General features: G+C 43.1%; 1 protein-coding gene across 1 annotated transcript; it reads right to left on the bottom strand.

Moving 5' to 3' along the window:
• Nucleotides 1–20,118: 20,118 nt before the first annotated feature.
• Nucleotides 20,119–21,072, bottom strand: LOC124504690 (olfactory receptor 52M1). Its single transcript, XM_047070160.1, has one exon. The coding sequence runs from the start codon at nucleotides 21,070–21,072 to the stop codon at nucleotides 20,119–20,121; it is 954 nt and encodes a 317-aa protein (XP_046926116.1).
• Between the last annotated feature and the right edge of the window lie 1,088 nt (nucleotides 21,073–22,160).

Raw genomic sequence — 22,160 nt, 5'->3', positions numbered from 1 at the left:
ATCCTAGAAACTTTCCTCATTCCCTCATGTTCAGGCTACTTCTGTACTCCAGGAATGAATCCTGATACCGGCAGAAGAAGCCATAAAAGCATTGAGAACCTACTGAGAAGTGAAACCTAAGTGCCCTTTGCAATAGTATTCCTTTGTCCCTCAAAGTGGATTTAAAGTTTCTTCCCTTGGGGCGCCTGGGTGGCGCAGTCGGTTAAGCGTCCGACTTCAGCCAGGTCACGATCTCGCGGTCCGTGAGTTCGAGCCCCGCGTCAGGCTCTGGGCTGATGGCTCGGAGCCTGGAGCCTGTTTCCGATTCTGTGTCTCCCTCTCTCTCTGCCCCTCCCCCGTTCATGCTCTGTCTCTCTCTGTCCCAAAAATAAAAACGTTGAGAAAAAAATAAAGTTTCTTCCCTCAAGTGTATGAGAAGTTAATCCTGTCTGAAGGGATGAGTTGTGTCCTTAATTCAGAAACTCCCAGGTACTGTTCATCACTTACAAGACTGTCATCCCAGAAGAGTCTGATAGCCTCACCTGTGGCTGCCTTCCCTTGGAGAGCATCTCTTGATCCAATGTAAGATTAAAACTCTTCACGTTTGTGGCTCATAAAAGGGATATCTTAGGATCTGTTTCCAATTCTGTCAGAATCTTTATCTAAAGATGTCCTACAGCAAACCAACCACTCCCTACGCATGCCAATTAGTGTGGTGGAAAGTGGCAGCTCACATCTTGTGGGGAAGGAAGGTGGTAAAAGCCTGGATCAAAGGTTGAAGGAGTTTGTAGCAGGGAAGGTGAGAGCCAGGAGAACGGAGACCTGGGTTGAGGAGAAAGTGCCCCTTGTAGTAGGGTACCATAGCTGTTGGTAGTTTGATTCCTCTGAGCAAACACAGAAGTGCTATGGGAGGAGTTGCTGCTCAACCTAACATGTATCTTAGCAGCTGGCACTCATGAACAAAACCTTAAAGCCCAGTGGAGATCTTGTTTCCTGTTTTGCTAAGTTTTGCTTTAGTCTTATTCTAGGACTTTTGTCCTATAGGAACTGAAGGCTGATGATTCAGTGGTGGTTCACTAAATTTGTGTGCCTGAATGTCTTCAGCTGAAGACTACTCAGATCACCTGGGAGCTTTTTGTTTACAGTTCCTATCTGATGACTCCTCAGCTGGGTTCAACTTGGGATGTTTAAACCAGTCTTCTACTCATGCTGTTTGGCTTTGTTAAAGCAATCCAGGTCAGAGCAGGGAGAACAGTCACTCTTCAGAAAATAACATGCCATGGTGACTACATCTTCAGCTCTCAGTGCTGTTGTAACTGACAATCCCAAGCTCCCATCAAAGGCTTCTCCAGAGTTTGCATGTCCTGGATTGGTACCAAGATTTCACTTGAGCAGATAGGAAGCAGTCCCTTTTGGGAACAACAAAGCCCAGACTTCCTTCACATAGACCTATACTAAAGGCCTTTCTGCAGTGGGATATCTGAATTTCCTGTGGTCCTTACTAAGGACTGCAGTGCACAGATCCTTGAGCCCATTATTATCCACCTTCAAATTGCTTGATTCCAGGCTATATTCAACAAGAATAGAAAAATTCATGATGTAAGCTATTACCTTTTCTCCTTCCTGTTTCTATAAGTGGACTTCTGATTGCTTGCCTTTACTCTAAGCTCTTTATAGAGTTGTGGCACCAACAGCCATAGTGTGGAGGTGGAAGTGTGGGTGTTGGGAGTATATGGTTAATACAAACGCAGTACATGTTTGTTCTTCGGTTTTTTTTTTCCTGCTGGCTACTGTTACCTGTTGCTTGGTCATATTTGTAATCTCTCTTGAAAATTAATACACATTAATCACTCGATTGCCCATATAAGACATATACATCCCTCTGACAGTGCTTTTATAAGCAGTCCCCTTCCTCACTAATGGCTGCCTAATGTTGAAAAGTTTCCTTATACTTGCCCACAAAGCTCATCTTCAGACTTATCCAGATTCCTTTAGGACTTTGCATTTGGTCCCTGAAATTGGAACTTTGCTTAACTATATCTAGTGTTCTGAAGCCAAAAACTCTGGCATATTATGGGAATCCTATTCCTGCTTGCCTCTGTTAGATCAATGTAAGGATTATCACTTAATCTCCATTTCCATGAAGACTGACATATGCACACACCCCCACTCAAGTGAGCAGCATTGGAGAAAATCCTGAATTCTCTCAACCTCTCACTGGCCCCTACAAAAGGGATGCTAATTTTTTTTTTTTAATCTTTGAGTCATTTTAAGAATTCTAAGCAGGCTCCATACTGCCCGTGCAGAGCCCAATGCAGGACTTGAACCCACAAACCGTGAGATCATGACCTGAGCTGAAACCAAGAGTTGGACCCTTAACCAACTGAGCCACTGAGGCACCCCAAAGGTTGCTTATTGATCTATTTATTGGCTTATGGAGTTAAAGTCAAATACTTGTCCATATTCTAATTGTCTCTAATCCTGGGGTCATCTGTAGACTATAGGTGAAAGACTGGTTGTGTGTCTTTATGAAGCAGGCTAGCGTTTCCTCAGCCCATCAAAATCTCACCTTGGATTGAGAAGTGGACAGGTAGTGAATCTCTCTAGATCTTGGTCCCATACTCCAGTTTAATCAGTCAAACCAAAACATTAATTTCTATGGTAAGATAACATAGTATACTTGTTTAAAAGCCTACATTCTGAGGTCAGACTACCTGGGCTTGATTTATGGCTCTACTATTTAGGACTTGGGCATCCTCTGAAACTGCTTAACTTTTGTCCTCAGTGCTTCCTTGCCTGTAAAATCAGGCTAATAATACTACAAGGTGGTTATGAAAACTAAGGGAGTAAATGTAAAGAGTTTCAGAAGTCTATAACTGTACCAGGCACTAAAAGGTTTACTTGGCTCACAGGTCTTAATTGTGTAAGTACCTATAGGAGAAAGGAATGTAACTAGCATTTGGGAACCCCAGTACTTCTAATCCACACCAACTTTCTCCTATTTCCTGGGAAAGCCCAAGCTCTGTCCTTCCTCCACATCTTCACACTTCCAGTTTTTTAAGTCTGGAAGACTTCTATCAGCTATCACTTGGAGGAATCTTGCTTAAACCATGTCTTTCAGGTCCTTTCTCCTGTCAACTGTTACACTGTGAGAACATGGTCACCTTTGTATGATCAATAGTGAACTGGCTATTCACTCACTAAGTGAAAACCAGTGCAGGAGGCTTCCCACCCACCCCCCAAACCCTGCCAGGCCCCACAAGACCAGAAATGAGAGATCTCCCAGATAGAGTGGAAGCAGGTCAAGGATTATGCCATGTTTGTGGTAGCCTGGGCAGCACACAGTTCTAGCTGGGACTCCAGTCCAGGAAGGTCTGAGATTCAACTACTCTGTCCCTTGGAGAAAGGGCTGTGCTATGCAGTCTGGAGTTTGGTACAGTAGTGGAGGCTTAAAATCCTATGTTCCCAAGGTTTTTCTCCACTCAGGAAGCAACTCAGTCCTACAGTCCACTTAGCAGGAAAATCAGACCAGCTTATAGAACTGCACTGAACTCATTAACTAAAATTTAAAGTGAATTGGACCAGGAAAAAAATGGTTAAGGAATTATGCACCCAAGTTGGCTCTCAGCCTTCACATCTGGGTTCTCCTCTAGCAACAAGATATCCCAAGTATTTTTCCTTGGAATTCAAGAGAAGTTGTCTTCCTGGGTGATTCGGTTGGTTGAGCATCGGACTCCTGATTTCAGCTTCGGTCATGATCCCAGGGTCATGGGATCAAGCCCAGCATCGGGCTCCATTCTGAGCGTGAAACCTGCTTAAGATTCTCTCCCTCTGCCCTTCTCCCCTGCTGGAGTGCTGCTATTTAAAAAAAAGTTTGAGGGTTGACCTCAGTCATCAGACTCAAATTCCAGGACAAAGATCCATCACTAAATACATCAGCTCACAAATGCCTCTTAACACTTACTAATAAGACCATCAACCAAGCAGGGTTAGACTGTCCTCCTTTGCAGTTACCTTCCTTTGGCAAGTTGATCTGGATCCAGTGTAACTCAAATGAGGTCTTCTGTGTCAGGCTGTGATGGCCCTTGATTAGGAATCTTGGGATCCTGTGATTCCTGGTACTGGGCAATGAGAAAAGCAGCTTCTCGTTGCGACTCCAAGCTCACTGTGCTCCATAACCTAAAAGGAACACCTGAAGTCCAGTAGTTGAGCAGACTTCATTAATGCTGCAAAAACAGTAACTTGTTTCTCTAAAGTGGGAATAGTATCGGCCCTCTCAATGTTTGTTTATTTTTGGGACAGAGAGAGACAGAGCATGAACGGGGGAGGGGCAGAGAGGGAGGGAGACACAGAATCGGAAACAGGCTCCAGGCTCTGAGCCATCAGCCCAGAGCCTGATGCGGGGCTCGAACTCCCGGACCGCGAGATCGTGACCTGGCTGAAGTCGGACGCTTAACCAACTGCGCCACCCAGGTGCCCCAGTATTGGCCCTCTCAAAACCAAAAACAACTTCCCATTCCTGAGGATGTCATTAACAACTGAACAGGCACAAGCCACCAGATCAAAGTAGAGTGTCAGCTTTAATATACAATCAAACCTTTTCCTCCTGGGAAGGAATAAGTCCAAGAAGGACTAAAACGTTCACTTCTGGGGAAACAATACCAAAACCCTCATGGAAGGAAGAATACAGGGAACAGGGATTTTCTCCTGCTCTCCTGTCCAATCCAAAGCTCTGCCTTTATTGAAACTATTACCAACTGTAACTCTGTTATAGTCCTCTCTGGAGGAGAGCAGCTGGGTAATAGCATACTGCTTTTTCTGACCTGACTTACAACTACTTCCTAAACCCCAATCATCGTTACTTTTCGTATTCAGGTTAGTGAGGTTTGATCCCTTTGTTCCTAAAAGCCTCTCAAGGGGCGCCTGGGTGGCGCAGTCGGTTAAGCGTCCGACTTCAGCCAGGTCACGATCTCGCGGTCCGTGAGTTCGAGCCCCGCGTCGGGCTCTGGGCTGATGGCTCGGAGCCTGGAGCCTGTTTCCGATTCTGTGTCTCCCTCTCTCTGCCCCTCCCCCTTTCATGCTCTGTCTCTCTCTCTGTCCCAAAAATAAATAAATGTTGAAAAAAAAATTAAAAAAAAAAAAAGCCTCTCAAATCCATAAACTTGGAGCAACTAACATAATGCTTCCTACCTGTGCATAGCTCTAGAAACTGAGTCCCATACCTTCCTATTTACTTCTAGATCACATGAAACTTTTTTTTTAATGGGTAAACTGAAAATGCAATCCTGGTCTGGTGATAAAAACTAAGCTGTTAGCAAAAAGTATTCCATCTGCCAATCCCTACAACACCTGTATTGGTTTATAGGCTCTTACTTTCATCTGGGACTCAAAGCCCTGGGAGGGTATAGCTGCCTATTCAGTCTAAGGTTTGAAGAAGCAGGGCTTCTGACCCTATGAAATCCTTTTCCTTTTCCTTTTCCTCCAGACTCCCTTGCCCTGGAAGTTAAGGGCAATTTCTCTCCTTATATTTTAGATTCAATCCCCCATGAACTTATCAAAACACTTAATACATACTGACTATATTTCATGATTATCCTAGGTTTGTCCCCAGAAATTTCCTAGTCTAACAAGTGCTGTCCTGTATCCTAACCTAGGATTATAAAATTACATTTACATCCTTAGGGTTTGTCTCAATCTCCTAAAGTTCATAAATCCCAGAATCTTCCAGAAGATGCCTACTTGTCTCTAGGGGTAATATGGTCATCTGTCTCCAGGCAATGTTTATCATTCAACCCCAATTCCATCACTTCCTATGCCTTTACCTGTGACAAAGATGCTGTAGAAATCCTAATCTTTTTCTACCTTGGAGTACCAGCGTACAGGAGATACTAGCTACATCCTGTCAGTCTTGGGCTGAACTACTTCAGGGGCAGTGTGTCCCTAATGTGGAAGCCTCTGTTGGCTAAATCTCCTTGACAGAGGCAGGAATACTCCTCCCCATTTTGGGTGCTTGAACTTGGTTCCTTTAAGTCAATCTACAAGGCCGAAGGAGGATAAAGGGCTGGAAACCAAAGAACAAACTCAGTATTCGGATAATATGTACAGGGTGACTAAAAGGCATAAACTTAAGCTGTCTATCATAGTTAAGAAAATGTAAGTAGCTAAACTTATGTCTCAGAAAATGGACTATTCTTCTACTTGCCTACCCACCAAACTTGTCCTTACTGGAGAAAGTACTATGTTGAATGAATGTAAGAGTGGACTTCTGGTCTTCCAGATCTTAGAGGAAAAGCTCTTTTACACCATTGAATAAAATGTCAGCTGTGCATTTTTCCTATACAGCCTTTATTATGTTAGAGGTATGTTCCCTCTAAAACCACTTTGAGGATTTTTTTTCTTTAGTGTTAAACTTTGTGAAATGCTTTTTCTGGTTAACATAGCAACTGTATATTAGGCTGTGATTTTTCACATTGATACAGAAGCTATCACCCCTGTGGTTTCTGGATCTTCTATAGACTTCTGTGACTCAAACTTTGGAGACACCATAGCAATGTCTTGGACTTTTAACATGGCCTTAGGTCTAATGTGGTAGTTGGCAACCATCTTAACACTTCTGGCATCATAGTTCTTCTGGCCTACAGTGGTGTAGAATGAGGTGCCAGTCTCAAAACTAATTTTGCAGGATCTTCCCATTGTATCTATTGGACTAGCACGTTCTTCTGGTAGATGGTTTCTGATGGACGTTAGCACTCTCTATAAAGATACTTCAGCTTACTCCCATATGCCCATCCACAGATCTCTACTCTATACCAACTTGTCCTCAGTTTTTCTCCTTCTAGGCCTGACCAGCAGTAAATCCATTTGCCACTTCTCATTAGTATATACACCTATGTATTTAAACCTCAAAATGAAAACCCTTTTTATATAAAATGGAGAACGAGGAGTACTGACAGAAGCTATACCTGTTGGGAGGATGTACCCCTCTCCACTGTTGTTCAAGGTTACTCTTGCGTGGGATGATAGTGCAGCAGCCATCCAGCTTTGGCCTGAAAGACCAAGTAGATCTATGAATCACTTAGATATTTTCTTAGTGTTTATTTCCCATGCTCTGAAGTGTGTGTGTGTGTGTGTGTGTGTGTGTGTGTGTGTGTGTGTAAAACCCTAAGGCCTCCAACAAGTTACATTTCAAATGCTTAATAGCCATGTGTGGTTAGTGGCTACTAAACTGAATACCGATTATAGAATACTTTCATCATCAAAGAATCTTAGAGCACAGCTTCAGGTATCTCAGCTATATTATGGCAAAACTACAAATGTGTCCAGTGTTCATTTCAGGTGAATGCAAACTGTATCTGAGCTCCTGTCCTGTAGAAAAGCATCCACCAAATCGATGGTGGTGTGCCATGTACATGACTGTGTTAATGTGCTCTAGCAGAGAACACATCTGGCAACACCACTTAGTTGGGGCTAGTACATGCATTTGGAGTGTTCTCCAGGAGCTAGCTGTTTCAGGTGCCATACTGTGCATTAAATGGGGATGTGATGGGGACTTCCACCTCCGCAGACTTCAGGTCGCTTTTTTTTTTTAATGTCCTGTTTATTTTTGAGAGCACAAGCAGGGGAGGCTCAGAGGTGGGACAGAAGATCTGAAGCAAGTTCCTCACTTACAGCAGCAAATCCATGTGGGGCTCAAACTCACAAACTGCAAGAATATGACCTGCTCAACTGACTGAGCCACCCAGGTGACCCCATGCTTTAGGTCATTTTAAAGCATCACTAAGTTCTTCCATCCCTTCAAGTACACAGTATCTTCATTTACTGTCCTATTCAGAAAAAGAGGAAAGTTCCAAAGGCCTTGCTTCAGCCTTCTCTACTATACCTCTTGATTCCTAGGCCAAACTCATGAATAGATACATATATCCATTCTGACTATACATTCAGATAAGGTGAATGATCATAAGATGCATCCCAGAATCAGAGGACCCTCTGTAAGCTGGCTATTGGCCAGGAATCCACTTGTTACCTAGTTCTCCTATGCTTCCCTGTCCTGACTGGGGGGGCCATAATCTTTGGGTTTCTGGGTATGAGGGTTACTTAGGACTTGTGTCAAACATTCTCAAATAGTTCTCTTTTTTACAGTGGCAAGTATCTGAATAAATGGCTGTAGGTCCCTTTGGGAGAAAAAACTGGTAGAGTCATTACCATGCACTCTTCCTAAAAGTTCTGAATTTTTCCCTCCCAGGAGAGAAGACAATCAACTGTGTTTCAAGTTTAAACACAGGGCAAAGGATTATGAATACTGATTAAGTAAACTGCCATTAACCTCCTGATCTTGATTCTTCTACATCTAGAGTAGCTCTGCTGTTGTCTTCATCCTAGCTTGATATGGAACACATGAATTAATAGAACACCTTTCACAAGTGCCTCCTATGTCAATCTATTACTTTTAGCAAGTATATCTTCCCAATACATCAGTAAGTCTTAATGATCAGACTGCTACCAGGGGCTATCTGTGATTCACCTACAACAGGGATAAGGTTTCATTACCCGATGTTACCAAATGTTGGAATTCTAACATGTTACCTTCTTAGTATATATTTCCTTGAACCTCTCCAAATACCAAATGTTAGTGTTGAATATGTAAGGAGTGTTGCATGGAGGGAAGTGAAAAGTTGGCAGGGGCAAAAAGCTAGGATGAAAATCGAACTGTAGCTTTGACCAACTCCTCCAGGAGCTGTTTCTACAGTGACCTTTCAGTTTTGTCCTAAATTGGACCACATTGACCACTGTGTTTCCGCGCCCCCTGCTTAGTCATTGGGTTGCCCTAAAAGATGTGGCCTTCAACTTTGAGACTGATAATCTTGTCCATCCTCTTTTTGTTTGCAATTCTTCTTGGTAGTTCTTTTTATAAGTCCTCTGTATATATCAGGAGTCTTCCCATCTGTAACCTCCCAGTTTAAGGCACTTCCTGCTAATTTAGTCAAACGTCCTAACTTTCTTGAAGTAATCTTTGTTTTTAAAACTTCATCTATCCTAAGACCTAAAACTTAATCATATATCATTACTAAGAATTAAAGTTACTTTCACATCTAAGTCCTTAATAAACCTGGAGTTTATTTTTGTATATGGAATAAGGTAGGCATCCAATTATCTTCCATCTGATTTTTTTTTTCCAGCTAGACTTAATGAGACAGGCCTTTCAGTAAGTTATCTTAATGAGTTAAGAGACTGCTTACAAAGAACTGATTGTCTTGTTTACTGAGTCTTCTGGTCTGTGAGACTATACCTGGACTTGAGGGTCTGGGACACAGGTCTTGGGCCTGTGTAACCTAAGTAACAAGACTTCCATAGGAATCCAATGCCATGATCTATACCAAGGCAGAATAGAACATTTTTAGCATCATCCTTAACAACCCTTCACACTGCTATAGGGATGAGGGGTCCAAGAAGCTGCAGATGGGGGAACTTCCCAGGGAGACTGAGAATGGTGAGCTGCTGTTTCCTGTCCCATCTACATCTATAAAGTCAACTTTATGCCAGGTAAAATCTGTTTTTGTCTTATGAGCGTACTAATCCAAATGTGGGACCACTTCTAGAAGTGGTTGATCTGTTCTAATCTGCTTCTGGTGGACTTTAAATTAGCGGGTTGTTTGCCTTCTGGAATAGTTGTTTCTCAAACATTTTCTGGCCTGTGAGTTGACTTCTCTAGAAGTATTGACTACTAGACAATGCAAATGGCACTGCAGATTCCCAGCACCAATGAGCAGATATACTAATCCTAAAGCAAAGAGCCCAAGGCACCAAATATAGATAGTAAATCTTTCCCCTCCTCCCCAAAATTAAAACTTCATGTTCTCTATGGAAAGGGTTTAAAAGGAGAAATCTCCTGGGTAACTTGTCAGTTTTGAGAATGTCTGAGGGTGGGGATGCTGTTACTTAAAGTTAATTGTGCCCTACCTATTTCTCCGTGAAGCCACCTACACAGAGCTCCTCTGCAGCTGTGACTTGACTTTTAAGGACAAAGTCCACACAAATGTTAACAAGGCACCGATGATTCCAAGGCAATGCAGGGGAGGAACAAGACCCAAGCTCTTATAGTCCATTATCTATTGCATTGTCCCATAGTAGTGCTTGGGTGTCTGTCTTTTGTCTCGGGCCAATGCTACTACCCCCACAAACTTTCCAGTCTCTTCCCACCCCAACCTTCCCCAGGGTGTGAATTTCTATTATAGTTTCCTATGTAGGGTACCTTTTGAGACTGATCTTGGGGAAGGAAGGCAGCAGTTATACTTGTCAACCATCTTAATCTCAGAGAACCATAGGTCTCCCACCCAAAAAGACTATTAAAGATTCTCAGGGCTCAATCTTTAATAGTTTTCACGATTATCCTTGTGATTCTAATAGGCCTGCCTAGGACTTTATGTTGGAGGTACTTGGGTGTGATACTGTATTACAGAACTTCGAAAATATTTTCACTTGTGTATACATCTACTTACAACCACCCTAAAACCTTAACACAAATCCTTCAATACCACTCCATGGATAGAGGTGTAGTCTGAATAAGAAGCCATTTTTATTGTATATGAAACAGAGGTCCCACCACTTGTCACAAGGGATGGGTAAAAAAAAAAAAAAAAAAGGATTTAATATTAATTCTTTGTTTGGGGCTGAGACTGTCCCTTCAGGTAACCAGTCCAAGAGTGGACTTAGAAGAAAGCTTGAGGGGAGGACAGCCTGAGGGAACAGATAGAGAATAGGACCTCCACATAAGAGATACTAACAACTGAAGCAGTCCACACAACCAACATTCAGCCAAGTGGCTGAAGTTTCTCCAGAAATATTTTTCTGCTTACTCTAAGAACCCAGAGATGTTCAGAAGTCTTGTTCTTACAAGGCCAAGTGGTTGGTAATGTATCCCTTATATTCTCATGAGTCCAAGAATTGGGAGAGAGAAGTAGCTTAGAATGGAAACCTAAAGACTCTCTACCCATAACCAGACTCAACATAAAAACAAACTGCTGGGGGCGCCTGGGTCGCTGTCTGTTAAGCGTCCAACTTCGGCTCAGGTCATGATCTCACAGTTTGAGTTCGAGCCCCACATCTGGCTCTGTGCTGGAAGCTCAGAACCTGGAGCCTACTTCAGGTTCTGTGTCTCCCTCTCTCTCTCTGCCCCTTCCCTGCTCGCTTGCGCTCGCTCTCTCTCTCTCTCTCTCTCTCAAAAATATTGTAAAACACTGCTAAAGAGAAAAATGGAGGAAACCGGGTTGTAACAAATCAGTCTATTAGTCTAGATCAGTTTTCAGCTATTATACTCTCCCTTCCCATAAAGCCTCATCGTGAGTGCCTATGGTAACATCAAGGGAGCAGCTCTACCTTTACACTTTGAACTCAATTGCTATAGGACACTTCTGACGCTAGGTCTTTCAGATTTATATTGGTACTACAATTTCCCCACATGAATTCTGTTCTAGGGTAAGGAAGAAGACTTGCTGAGCTGTGTGCTGAGGATTGTAATGGCTACGTGGCTTTCATTCTTTAAACATCTGAGAAGTCTTTGGAAAGTCCATCTTCATAAGAGTCTTCATGTCCATAAGCGGTATTAGCCCTTCTCACAGGACTGACTTGTGAACATGAACTGAACATTTTTCAGCAGCACTCCCCGTAATTGTGTTAGAATAGGTTCTCTGAAGAGCAGATGTCAAGGAGGAACTACATGTGTCAGATTCGTTCAGTGGGAAATGCCCATGAAGGAAGATACAAAGGAATCCTGAGGCTGGAAGAACTATAAGCTTACAATGCAGGTCTGATCTCTGTGCAGGAGGGAGGTAAGAAGGGAAGGAAGGTCTTAGACTTCAGTGCATTTCTAAAAGTTTTGACAAGGCCACAAGGAGTACTTAAGCCAAAGGCACCCATAAGGAAAGTCCACTGTCTCACAAGAATAAGTCTGCATTATTAGTGCTATGTTCATTCACTGGTTGGAAGCCACCCCACAGGAAGTGGAACCCAGGCAGGGCCGTGGACTTGAGCAGTGTGATAGAAGCTGTTTAGTCACATATGCTTCCTGCAATCAGATCTGAGGAGCATATTTTCATGGTCACCACAATTTATTGCATGGTACAGGTGTCCTTCATATTTTGGGAGCAGCAACCCCATAGTTCCCATGGGCCTCTTTTGCTGTGGGTAAACTAGAAGAGAAAGGCCGGTAGAACTACAACCCCAGTCTGGAACTCCTATCAGAACCACAACTGTTACTCTTTTCCTTCCACTGTCTATTTGGAATTCCTCTCACCCTCAAGGAATCTTGAATCTTGAGGAATCTTATAGCTATCACCACTTTAAATCTTGGTGGCCTACCTGATGAAGCAACCCAATTCTTCATTCCTGAGGAGGTTGAACCCTTGGTAATCATACTCCTATTTGGGGATTGTTTCACATGTACACTCATGCTTATAATGGGGCATGGGCACTAGAAAATGCCTAACTAGATCACCTGGCTTCTCATTTACAAACTCCCCCATATCCATTGTGTAAAAGCAACTGCTTCTTCAATTAGGTCAGTTACTCCTGCCAGGATAGTAACTCTTACCTGTTGGCCCCTAAGCACTGGAGTCCTAAGTAGCCTGAGGGCAGCTATAATTTGTAGTTCAACAGAACCCTTGTTGTATCCTTTGAGGATCAGGACTTCCAACCATTCAGAGACTGTATTTCCTGGGATAGGAAGCAAAAGTCCCCTAGTGGATGATTGAGACTGTAACATATTCCTGATTCTACCTCTTTGTCCCTGGACTCCTGTATCCTACTGGGGACCAAGCACCAGATAGAGATCTAATTTAATGCAAATACAGCATCCTAAAGGATGGCCACTTTTTTGTGTGGAGTGCTGCCTCTGAGCTGCCTTTTCAGCTGTGTTTTTAGAAGACTGCCCCAGGGGCGCCTGGGTGGCGCAGTCGGTTAAGCGTCCGACTTCAGCCAGGTCACGATCTCGTGGTCCGTGAGTTCGAGCCCCGCGTCAGGCTCTGGGCTGATGGCTCGGAGCCTGGAGCCTGTTTCTGATTCTGTGTCTCCCTCTCTCTCTGCCCCTCCCCCGTTCATGCTCTGTCTCTCTCTGTCCCAAAATAAATAAAAAAAAAACGTTGAAAAAAAAAAAAAAAAGAAGACTGCCCCAGAATTGAGTCTAACTGCTTCTGGTAAGTGAAGTAATGTTAATGCTTCCAGTGAATCCCATAGTCATGATCCCTATGCTGCATATCCTATGGTGAAGAATGTCTACTCTTCTGTTACTGTGTAATGTGGGATCTCTTTCCCATAAGTCATTCAGGAAGTCTTCAAAGTAGTGCTGGCTGAGGCTTTCGTAGACAAGAAAGGAAAATCCACACCCAGGATAAGTACATATCACTGGCAGTACAGACCTTCAAAGTAGTTGACTTGCCAAGGGGCCTCCTTGAATAATAGTATTATGTCTAGGTTTCAGCATTGAACTCCATGCTCAGTAGGAATCTACTTGGTTGAGCTCCCACAGTCTCCTTTGCTGTCACTGCTGCTACTCTAATAACCCATCACACCAGTCCTGAGATGACCACTGAATGTCAACCAGCAGAATTGCCTCAGTGGCTTAGTTCAGAGCCTTTTCTGGTGTACATTTTACACAGATACAAAACTCCTCAACTTAAACCCAACCCCCATCCTTCTCTCAGACCTCTTTACCTTAAATCTCCTGTCTCTTACTTTGTAGGCCCCTGCCCAAGGACTTAGAGATGACTCTTGGACCACTTTACTTTTCACAGAGCATGAATGACCAGTCGTACCACTTGAAATTCTGCCAACTAGGAAACTTTGATTCTCCACTCTTTCAAAGTCTCAAGGCCACCTCTGTATGTAACTATAATGCATCTGCCATCCATTTTAGGTCATGCCTTCCCAACCCATAAAACATAAACCAGTCTCTGGCTTCTTCTTTCTTTTGGTGTAACAGACGGCTTCATGTGGCCATTTATGTGATCTGCAGGAGAAGAACTACTGCAAATGCTCTGGATGACCTGACTCTGGAATTCCTGCTCATGCTTCTGCCCTCTGATCTTCCTAGATTTGATCGTGGATGAACCATTTCCATCTCTCACTGCTGCTGGACCTGTCTAATTTTGACTTAGGTCTGATACATCCAACTCCTAATGGGCAGTTCTGGATGCGTGATCACTTGTTGTCCCGTGGCCAAATGTTCTGTCTCTACCAGGGTCTAACAAAATGCCAGGAGTTATCAAGTTATACAGTTTTCTGCTGTAAGTGACACAGCCTAACTTAAATACTAGGGCATGTATAATAATTCCATAAGCTACATGCTGTTTCTTTCCCCATTACTGATACCTCTAACACTTGAGTGTATTAGTTTCTATGACCTATGTGTCATTGATGTTTGGCACCACAGCCTGAACCTGCGATAGAGCCTTTTCCTGCTCTGGGCCCACTCAAAGCTGGAAGCCTTCCATGTCCTCTGGTACAGAATTCCTAAGTGAGGAATACATTATCTCCAGAATCAAATGTAGCCTACCATGCATTGTTTTCTCCTTGTATAGAATTTGCAAGATGAAGATCTTCACTTTAGAAACATTTCTTTACCATTGGACCCCTGGAAACCTTCACTGAAATGCTAGGCTACTGACTATTCTCAGTATTTGTCTCTTCCTCTGGAGCATATGTGTCTAAGGCTTTCACAGTCCACTTCTTGTGTATTTTGCCCAATCAACCTGTCACTGGTAGATCATTGCGATATTCTGTGGGAGGTCTAGTCCTTTTAGGATTATATTATGGTATAAAAAGAGTTAACATGGGCGCCTGGGTGGCTCGGTTGGTTAGGCGTCTGACTTCGGCTCAGGTCATGATCTCACGGTCCGTGAGTTCAAGCCCCGTGTCGGGCTCTGTGCTGACAGCTCAGAGCCTGGAGCCTGTTTCAGATTCTGTCTCCCTCTCTCTCTGCCCCTCCCCTGTTCATGCTCTGTCTCTCTGTCTCAAAAATAAACGTTAAAAAAAATTTAAAAAAAAGAAAAAAGTTGGGGCGCCTGGGTGGCGCAGTCGGTTAAGCGTCCGATTTCAGCCAGGTCACGATCTCGCGGTCCGGGAGTTCGAGCCCCGCGTCAGGCTCTGGGCTGATGGCTCAGAGCCTGGAGCCTGTTTCCGATTCTGTGTCTCCCTCTCTCTCTGCCCCTCCCCCGTTCATGCTCTGTCTCTCTCTGTCCCAAAAATAAACGTTGAAAAAAAAAAATTTAAAAAAAAAAAAAAAAAGAAAAAAGTTAACATGCCCCTGAGGGAAGCTGAGTACTATTGCCTATCCCATGTGAATGGAAACTTCTCAGTCCTCTTGAAATTGGAATAAACAATACATCTGCCCGGTTGCTAAATTCTCTATCATGGACCTGAGTAGCATTTTTTTTAACTTTGGAGAGAAATTTTGGAGACTTCTATCTGGCCTTCCCCACTGTGCTACCTCTTCCCTCACAGACCAGGTATGCCATATGGTAGTTATTCCAACTCTAATAGTTCTAATCAGTCACTAAGTGGCTGAAGAAGTGACCACTGGGTAAGTTCGTGAAATCAGGACACACTGAGAACTGGACTTTCTCTAAGACCCCTTACTGACTGGATTCTACTACCTAGAGCAGAGCCCCAACTCCAGTAGAGGGACCATGATTGTTCTTTGAGTTTATCAGTATCAGTCTTCAATGTCTAGGTATTCTCTTCCTAGTGTAAAATTGCCTAAATGACCATAGTTCTCTTTAGAGAAGAGTTCAGGGAATCATGGTATAGAACTGAGGTTTTTTGAGTCCTTCCCCTTAGGGATCCAGGTACCTCTTGGGTTAATGAGTCCTAGATCTTGAAAATTAGTACAGGTCTGGAAACTGAGCAAGAGATTGACTATTGCAATGACCATCCCTAGTCTCATATCCATTGTACTTTGTTTTTCTAGATGGTAAGCCAGAGCCTTGCTGGCTACCCACCTGTTTCAGCCCTTGGGGCCAAAAACACTAAAACAGCTCCACAATCCCCTGGAGCCAAGCCCCTTTGACTTTACCAGTTCTTAAAGTACTTTCAGCCTTCTGACTTGTGGCCAAATGCTTCCATTTGGTCTCAATTTCTCCATTATCCCCACTGATCTTCATGAGCCCACAACTAGAACTACCTTTGCTGTCATCAGACCTGGTGAGAGCCACCATTGAACTTCTCAGTGGTACTGGTGCCTGTATCACCAGTTATGATGGTTTTGGATGTTGTGTCTTGTGTTCAACTGAACATAATTTTCTGATGGGTCTTCTGTCATTACATAACAACCTGTTACAATATGATTACCTACATCTTTATTTTTACCTTTCAGGACAACCTAAGCATTTTCACTTTGCTTCTCATTAGCCATTGTTTTCAGGCTTAAAGGAGCCACTCTAACAGGGAATTTGCACAATCTCCTAGGGTCTTCGCAAGGGTAATAAATCCCACATGCCAAGAAAGTGCCTCCAGGTTGAATTTTTTTTTCATCTAGTCTTAATATTACATATTTACATCCTATTCCTCCTGATCAAATACTCCCCAAACCATTCCCACAGGTACTCATGTCAGTATGTGCTAGCTAATTCTGAGAACCTGGGCCCTGCCTCCCCCAGAAAGGGAGGGTATACTACCCTTTAACCCTGGTTATCAGCACAGTAGCCAGGAAGAGAGGTGAGGATGGCTCTGGAGAAGAACACCTGTTGCCTCACAGAAGCCACCCCTTACTAAGGAAATGTGGGTCACCTCAAAGTCCAAGCATTTGGAGTAGCTATAGGGCCACTATACCCAAAGGTAGGCATCCATAGGTTCCCATGCCATGTTTTAGTGTCCCAGGTTTTCCAAAATAGAACCCTGACCTTCTCTGGCTGAGCATTCAAACACTGAGTGCTCTATGCCTCTAACAACGGTCTTTGGCCTGTCACTTAGCTGTATTATTGCAGCAGATAAGAATATTTTTGTAAGTAAGCAGATGCTCAGGCTCTCATGCATAACCATTAACTGCTTGTTAATAGCTCTCAATCTTACCATCCTTCTGCAAGGCATCAGTGTAATTTAGAAAAACAAAATCCATGACTTTATAGACTGTACCCTCCCCCACATTTCTCAAATGTTTGTATCCTCACACTTGCAACAGTGTTTCCCCCCTACTGGGATATCTTCTTAATTCCCCACTAGTGAAATCTTTAGCAATTGAGTCACCATCTTGTGTGAAGGACTACCTATGCCCTACCCACTAAGGTGGCATCGTCCTCCTCCGCCAGGCAGTTAGTGAGCCAGCCAGATGTCCACTTTACATTCTGCTTGTTCTGACCACTCTTGGTCCTCTAAGAAGCAGACCACAAGATGGGATTAGACTTACTGGAAGCTATGCCTATGAGAGAAATGCAGAGGGAGCTAAATGCTGGGCAAGCTATCCGCTCACAATGCCAGCCTGACCTCTGTAAAGTATTGAAAGAGGTTAAGGAAGGAAAGGTCTCAGACTTCATTGGCCTTGCCGAAGCTTTTAGAAGTACAGTGAGGAGTCCCATAGCCATAGTTACCTGTCACAAGTATTCTGTCCTGCAGGAATGGGCCTACCTTCCATCCCTATAATGCCTAGCCATTGGCTAGGAGCTGCTTGTGGAAAATGTGACCTCAGCGGAACATGGTGATGGATTTTTAGATGGCAACAGCTAAGGCTGACAGTCAACCACACTCCTACCACAGGAGATGGGGGAGGCATATTTGAAGGTTGCCACAACAATCTCCATGCTTTGTTGTATGCTCTATAAAACCCCTTAGTCTTTTCTGCTTAGGTAGCAAACCGAATGCCTCTTGGCTACATCCAGGTTTCACAATACTAAAATACATAAGAGTTGAGGGATTGATATTCCATAGCTAATCTGCAAAAAGCAAATTCATGTGCTAGGCTGAACTCCAAATGAAGAGTGCCATAAATTGGGTTCAAGTTTATACCTAAGTCCCTTGAGCATATTCTCCCTCAGAAAATATAAATGCTATGCACTAAAGGAGAATAACAAGGTTTCTAACCTCTCTCCAATTTTTAACCTGGTAGTTAAATGCTAAAGCTTCAGACCTTTTCTCCAGGCCATGTCCTTGTCCTTGCCTTTTCCCACACTCCTCCACAAAGAGGAGTTCACCTGAGATCCGGTGAACACATACTTGACATTAATTCCAAACCCCTTCCCTTGGTCCCCAACCATGGTGGGGGTAAGCAAAATAGGACTTTGCTTATGATTGTTTTTCCCTTTATATGAAGACTATTTGACTCTTCCCAAACTCAGACCTAAGGTTCAGGAAAGCTAAACCATGATGGAACTATGGGATAGAATAGGCTAAAAGTTAGAGATTTCGGGGAAATGTGAATATAATCAGAACCCTAAATGAACACATTCTAGATATCCCAATAGTCAGAATCAGAAATCATTTATTCTGGTTGTTGTATAGTGATCTTTCATTTGCACTTGACTACTTCCCTTCATACTAAGGTCTGTGATCATTTGTTGTATACCTAAAGCTCAATAGACTCAACATCTTCCTGCCTGGTTATAGTTAAGGGTTTGTAATCCAACTTTGAGTTGCATCCAGTTCTACCCTTAGAAGGGAAACTGATCTGTGCATTCGCAGTTGGGACTGACTATAGTGTCAGCTGTGTAAGAGACATTAAATATGCAACCATTCAGACCTTTATTAAAAAAGCTTTTCATCTTTTCCACAGCTGAGTAAAATGAGGGTCATAAGGACTAGAGGCTTTGGAATTCTAAACCACTGAATTCCATGCGGCATCTGGCTGGCTCAGTCGAGTGTTGGACTTGATTTTTGGCTCAGGTCATAATATCAGGGTCATGGGATCAGACCTAGATCCCCCTGTTGGCTCAGCACTAAGTATGGAGCCAGCTTGAGATTCTCTCCCCCTCCCTCTGCCCCTCATGCTCACTCATGAATGCTCACTCTCTCTCAAATTTAACTGCTGAATTTTTTTTTTTTTACCTCCTATAAACTGAGTCACCTTGGGCAATTCTTCTGTCACTTCTGGGAATGTCCATTTCTCATGTGCAAAGCAGGGACAGTAACTGCCTACAAACTGTGGTTAAGAATCACATTAGTAACTTTCAACAGCAGCTACTTAACTAGCAAAGTGTTTTATAGTCCCTTTCTAGATATTGAACTAATACTTGAAGGTAAAGTCAATGTTCCTAGAAATGCTGGAACTCCTAACTTCACCTTATTTTGTGATCAATTCAAAAAGACCATATGTAGTGAGGGATCCTACAGATGTACCCAGGGAGAGCTACTGCAAGGAGTAGAGGTTCTCCTCTTCATGGAGCCCTCACACGCTTCAGGCTACTTGACAGGAATGGGTCTGCAGGAGAAGTACGAAGGTCATGTTGAAACCTGATCATCTTGTCCACTGCCCTTCATTAAGCTGATCTTTTTTTAACAGGCCATGTTCTTCTAGAACACTCCATGCTTTCTTAGTACAAGCAATTTTAGCATCTTGGCTTAAAGGCTTAAATCAAAATTGCTTTTCCTGTTAAGTCCACATGAATAAAATGACTTTTTTTTTTTTTTTTTTTTAGAATTGAAGCAGGCACAGAAAAAAGTAGAACCTATTATATAACATTCTAAACTCCAAAGCATTGGATCTAGGCATCTTAGAAGCTCTGCATGCAACTGATAAAGCAAGGGTATTCTATCCTATTTCCAATGTGTAAAATGTGAACAGTACTAACTACCTCACAAGTTAGCGTTCATTCAGCACTTAATTCTTTTTTTTTTTTTCAACGTTTATTTGTGGGACAGAGAGAGACAGAGCATGAACGGGGGAGGGGCAGAGAGAGAGGGAGCACTTAATTCTTATAAATATCCTAACTATTTGTATTACTGAGGTCATCATAATTTCACCTTTACAGCTCAAATACCCTTTAGTCATTAAAATAAACATAAATAGAACTTAAAGCTGTACATTCTTAACATTCCTTTGGAATCACAAAAACTGGAGAACACTGGGCCTAACCTCTCAGACGGCTTGACGCTCCCATTTGGCAAGCTGCCCACCATATTTAAATACCTTCTCCATATGTTTGAGAGGGAAGGAAGTAATGGTCACTTGAACTTAGTTTCTGTCTTCAGCATTTGGAGAAGCCGCTCCCGGATCCGCTTGGTGCGGACAGCATAAACAATGGGATTAAGGATTGGAGGAATGAGGAGGTAGAAGTTAGCCAGTAGAGTGTGGACTGGAGGAGGTACCTGGTGACCAAATCGGTGAATGAGAGAAGAAACCACAATAGGAACATAAAAGATCAGAATGGCACAGATGTGAGAACCACATGTCCCCAGGGTTTTAAGTCGGACTTCAGGTGTGGCTAGCCCCATCACAGCCCGGAAAATCATCACATAAGAGACAGAAATAGCCATGGAATCCAAGATTAGGACCAAAAAACCAATGCTTAGCCCATAGACATTGTTGACCCTGCTGTCACCACATGCCAAGGTGACCACAGCCATGTGCTCACAGTAAGAGTGTGAGATGACACGAGCCTTGTAAAGGGGCAGCCGTAGGCGGATCATCAAAGGCAGAGGTCCGATGTAGAGTACCCCCCGAAAGAGGGCAGCCAGTCCCAACCATCCCACCATAGCATGAGTGAGCACTGTGGTATGATGTAGCGGGTTGCAAATGGCTACGTAGCGGTCCAAAGCCATGGCAAGGAAGATGCCTGACTCAACTGTGGCAAAGCAGTGGATGAGGAACATTTGGGCCAAGCAGGCATCCAGGCCAATATCACCAGCACCAAACCAGAAGATTCCCAGCAGTTTGGGCATAGTAGAAGTGGATAGAACCAGGTCAACAACCGCCAACATACACAGGAAGAAGTACATGGGCTGGTGCAGGCTATTCTCCACCTTTACCACAGCCAGAATGGTGATGTTCCCCGCCACAGCAACCAGGTACATGGAGCCAAAGGGGATGGAAAGCCAGAGATGCAGGGACTCCAGCCCTGGGATGCCGGCAAGCTGGAAGGAGCTGGGTACTGAGCAGGAATTTTGAAAAGTGAGCATGATTCATAAATGAACCTTCTCACTCATGCCCCAAAATGCAGTAGAAACTTTTTCTAGAAATATTTTATTAAATCCTATAATAAAGAATAGAATCATTGGTAAGATGCTATAAACTTCTTAAAAGAAATCATGGAACAATATCATAGTGTAAGTGTCATATTATTACGGTCACAAAATTTTACCTGACAAAAAATTTCCAAGCACAAGCCAAATACATATTTGAATGTAAGAGTATCTCTGTATAATAGGACTCCCAAGGAGCAATGTTCTTGCATCAATCATTGAAATGACCTAAGGCAGACCAGTACCTATTTAGTCCTTTAAAGGTAAACTATACAGTATCTCTCAGTATTCTATTAGGTCTCAAAATGAGAGCTTCTTGAAAAGACATTGATAGACCCCCAGGACTGTCTAGGCTCTATGGTAAATCAAAGGTTAAGCTTGAGGCCAACACTTGCTGTTGGATGATCTGAAACCTTTAATCTACAGGCCAAAAATCACTAAGACATGGACCGGTGAAGAAAAGGGACCTTGAAGGATAGAAACAAAGCAATTCCTGAAAAGCAAAAGCTGCTGAATGTAACTCAGTTTGTCTGCCGAGAGGCAGATCCTTGCAAGGGCCCTCTCCTTTTATGGAGGCTAGATAGAGGATAAGGCCCCAGAAGCAGAGCATTCTCCCCATTAGGGAAGAAGACCCATTCAGCTCTGAGTGGCATGAAGCCTAGACAACAAGTATTTGGCCAAAGAAGAAATGTCCTACTTGGAGTTCAGGACAACTGGCTAAAGGGATATTTGTATTTTGAGAAAAGACCTAGAAGCAATTTTGTGTGGGTTTTTCTTCAGGGTCTAAAGGATTATGCCAGAATGTTTCCTATCTATACTAGAGGAATGTCAAGGAAGGAGAAAAACATATAAGCTTTGTCTCCTACATCTTGAACCTTGTTGGGTTGACTATAGCAGATAGTTAATAGTCTGGGCTTTGGAATTTTCCAGATCTGGTTTCAGATCCTGGCAGTAGGAGCTGAGGCAAGTTTACATATATATCATATCATATATCATATCATATCATATATAATTGACTTCAACTG

This window comes from Lynx rufus, unplaced genomic scaffold (genome assembly GCF_022079265.1).
Source record: "Lynx rufus isolate CCGP_SWC_20201006 ecotype Redwood Valley unplaced genomic scaffold, mLynRuf1.p SCAF_9, whole genome shotgun sequence".
Classification (NCBI taxonomy): Eukaryota; Metazoa; Chordata; class Mammalia; order Carnivora; family Felidae; genus Lynx; species Lynx rufus.
The sequence above is the reverse complement of the archived record's forward strand: the minus strand, read 5'-3'. Positions and strand labels throughout refer to the sequence as shown.

What these genes read in the sequence shown, in the direction of transcription:
- LOC124504690 (XM_047070160.1), bottom strand. Translation starts at nt 21,072, where the DNA reads ATGCTCACTTTTCAAAATTCCTGCTCAGTACCCAGCTCCTTCCAGCTT.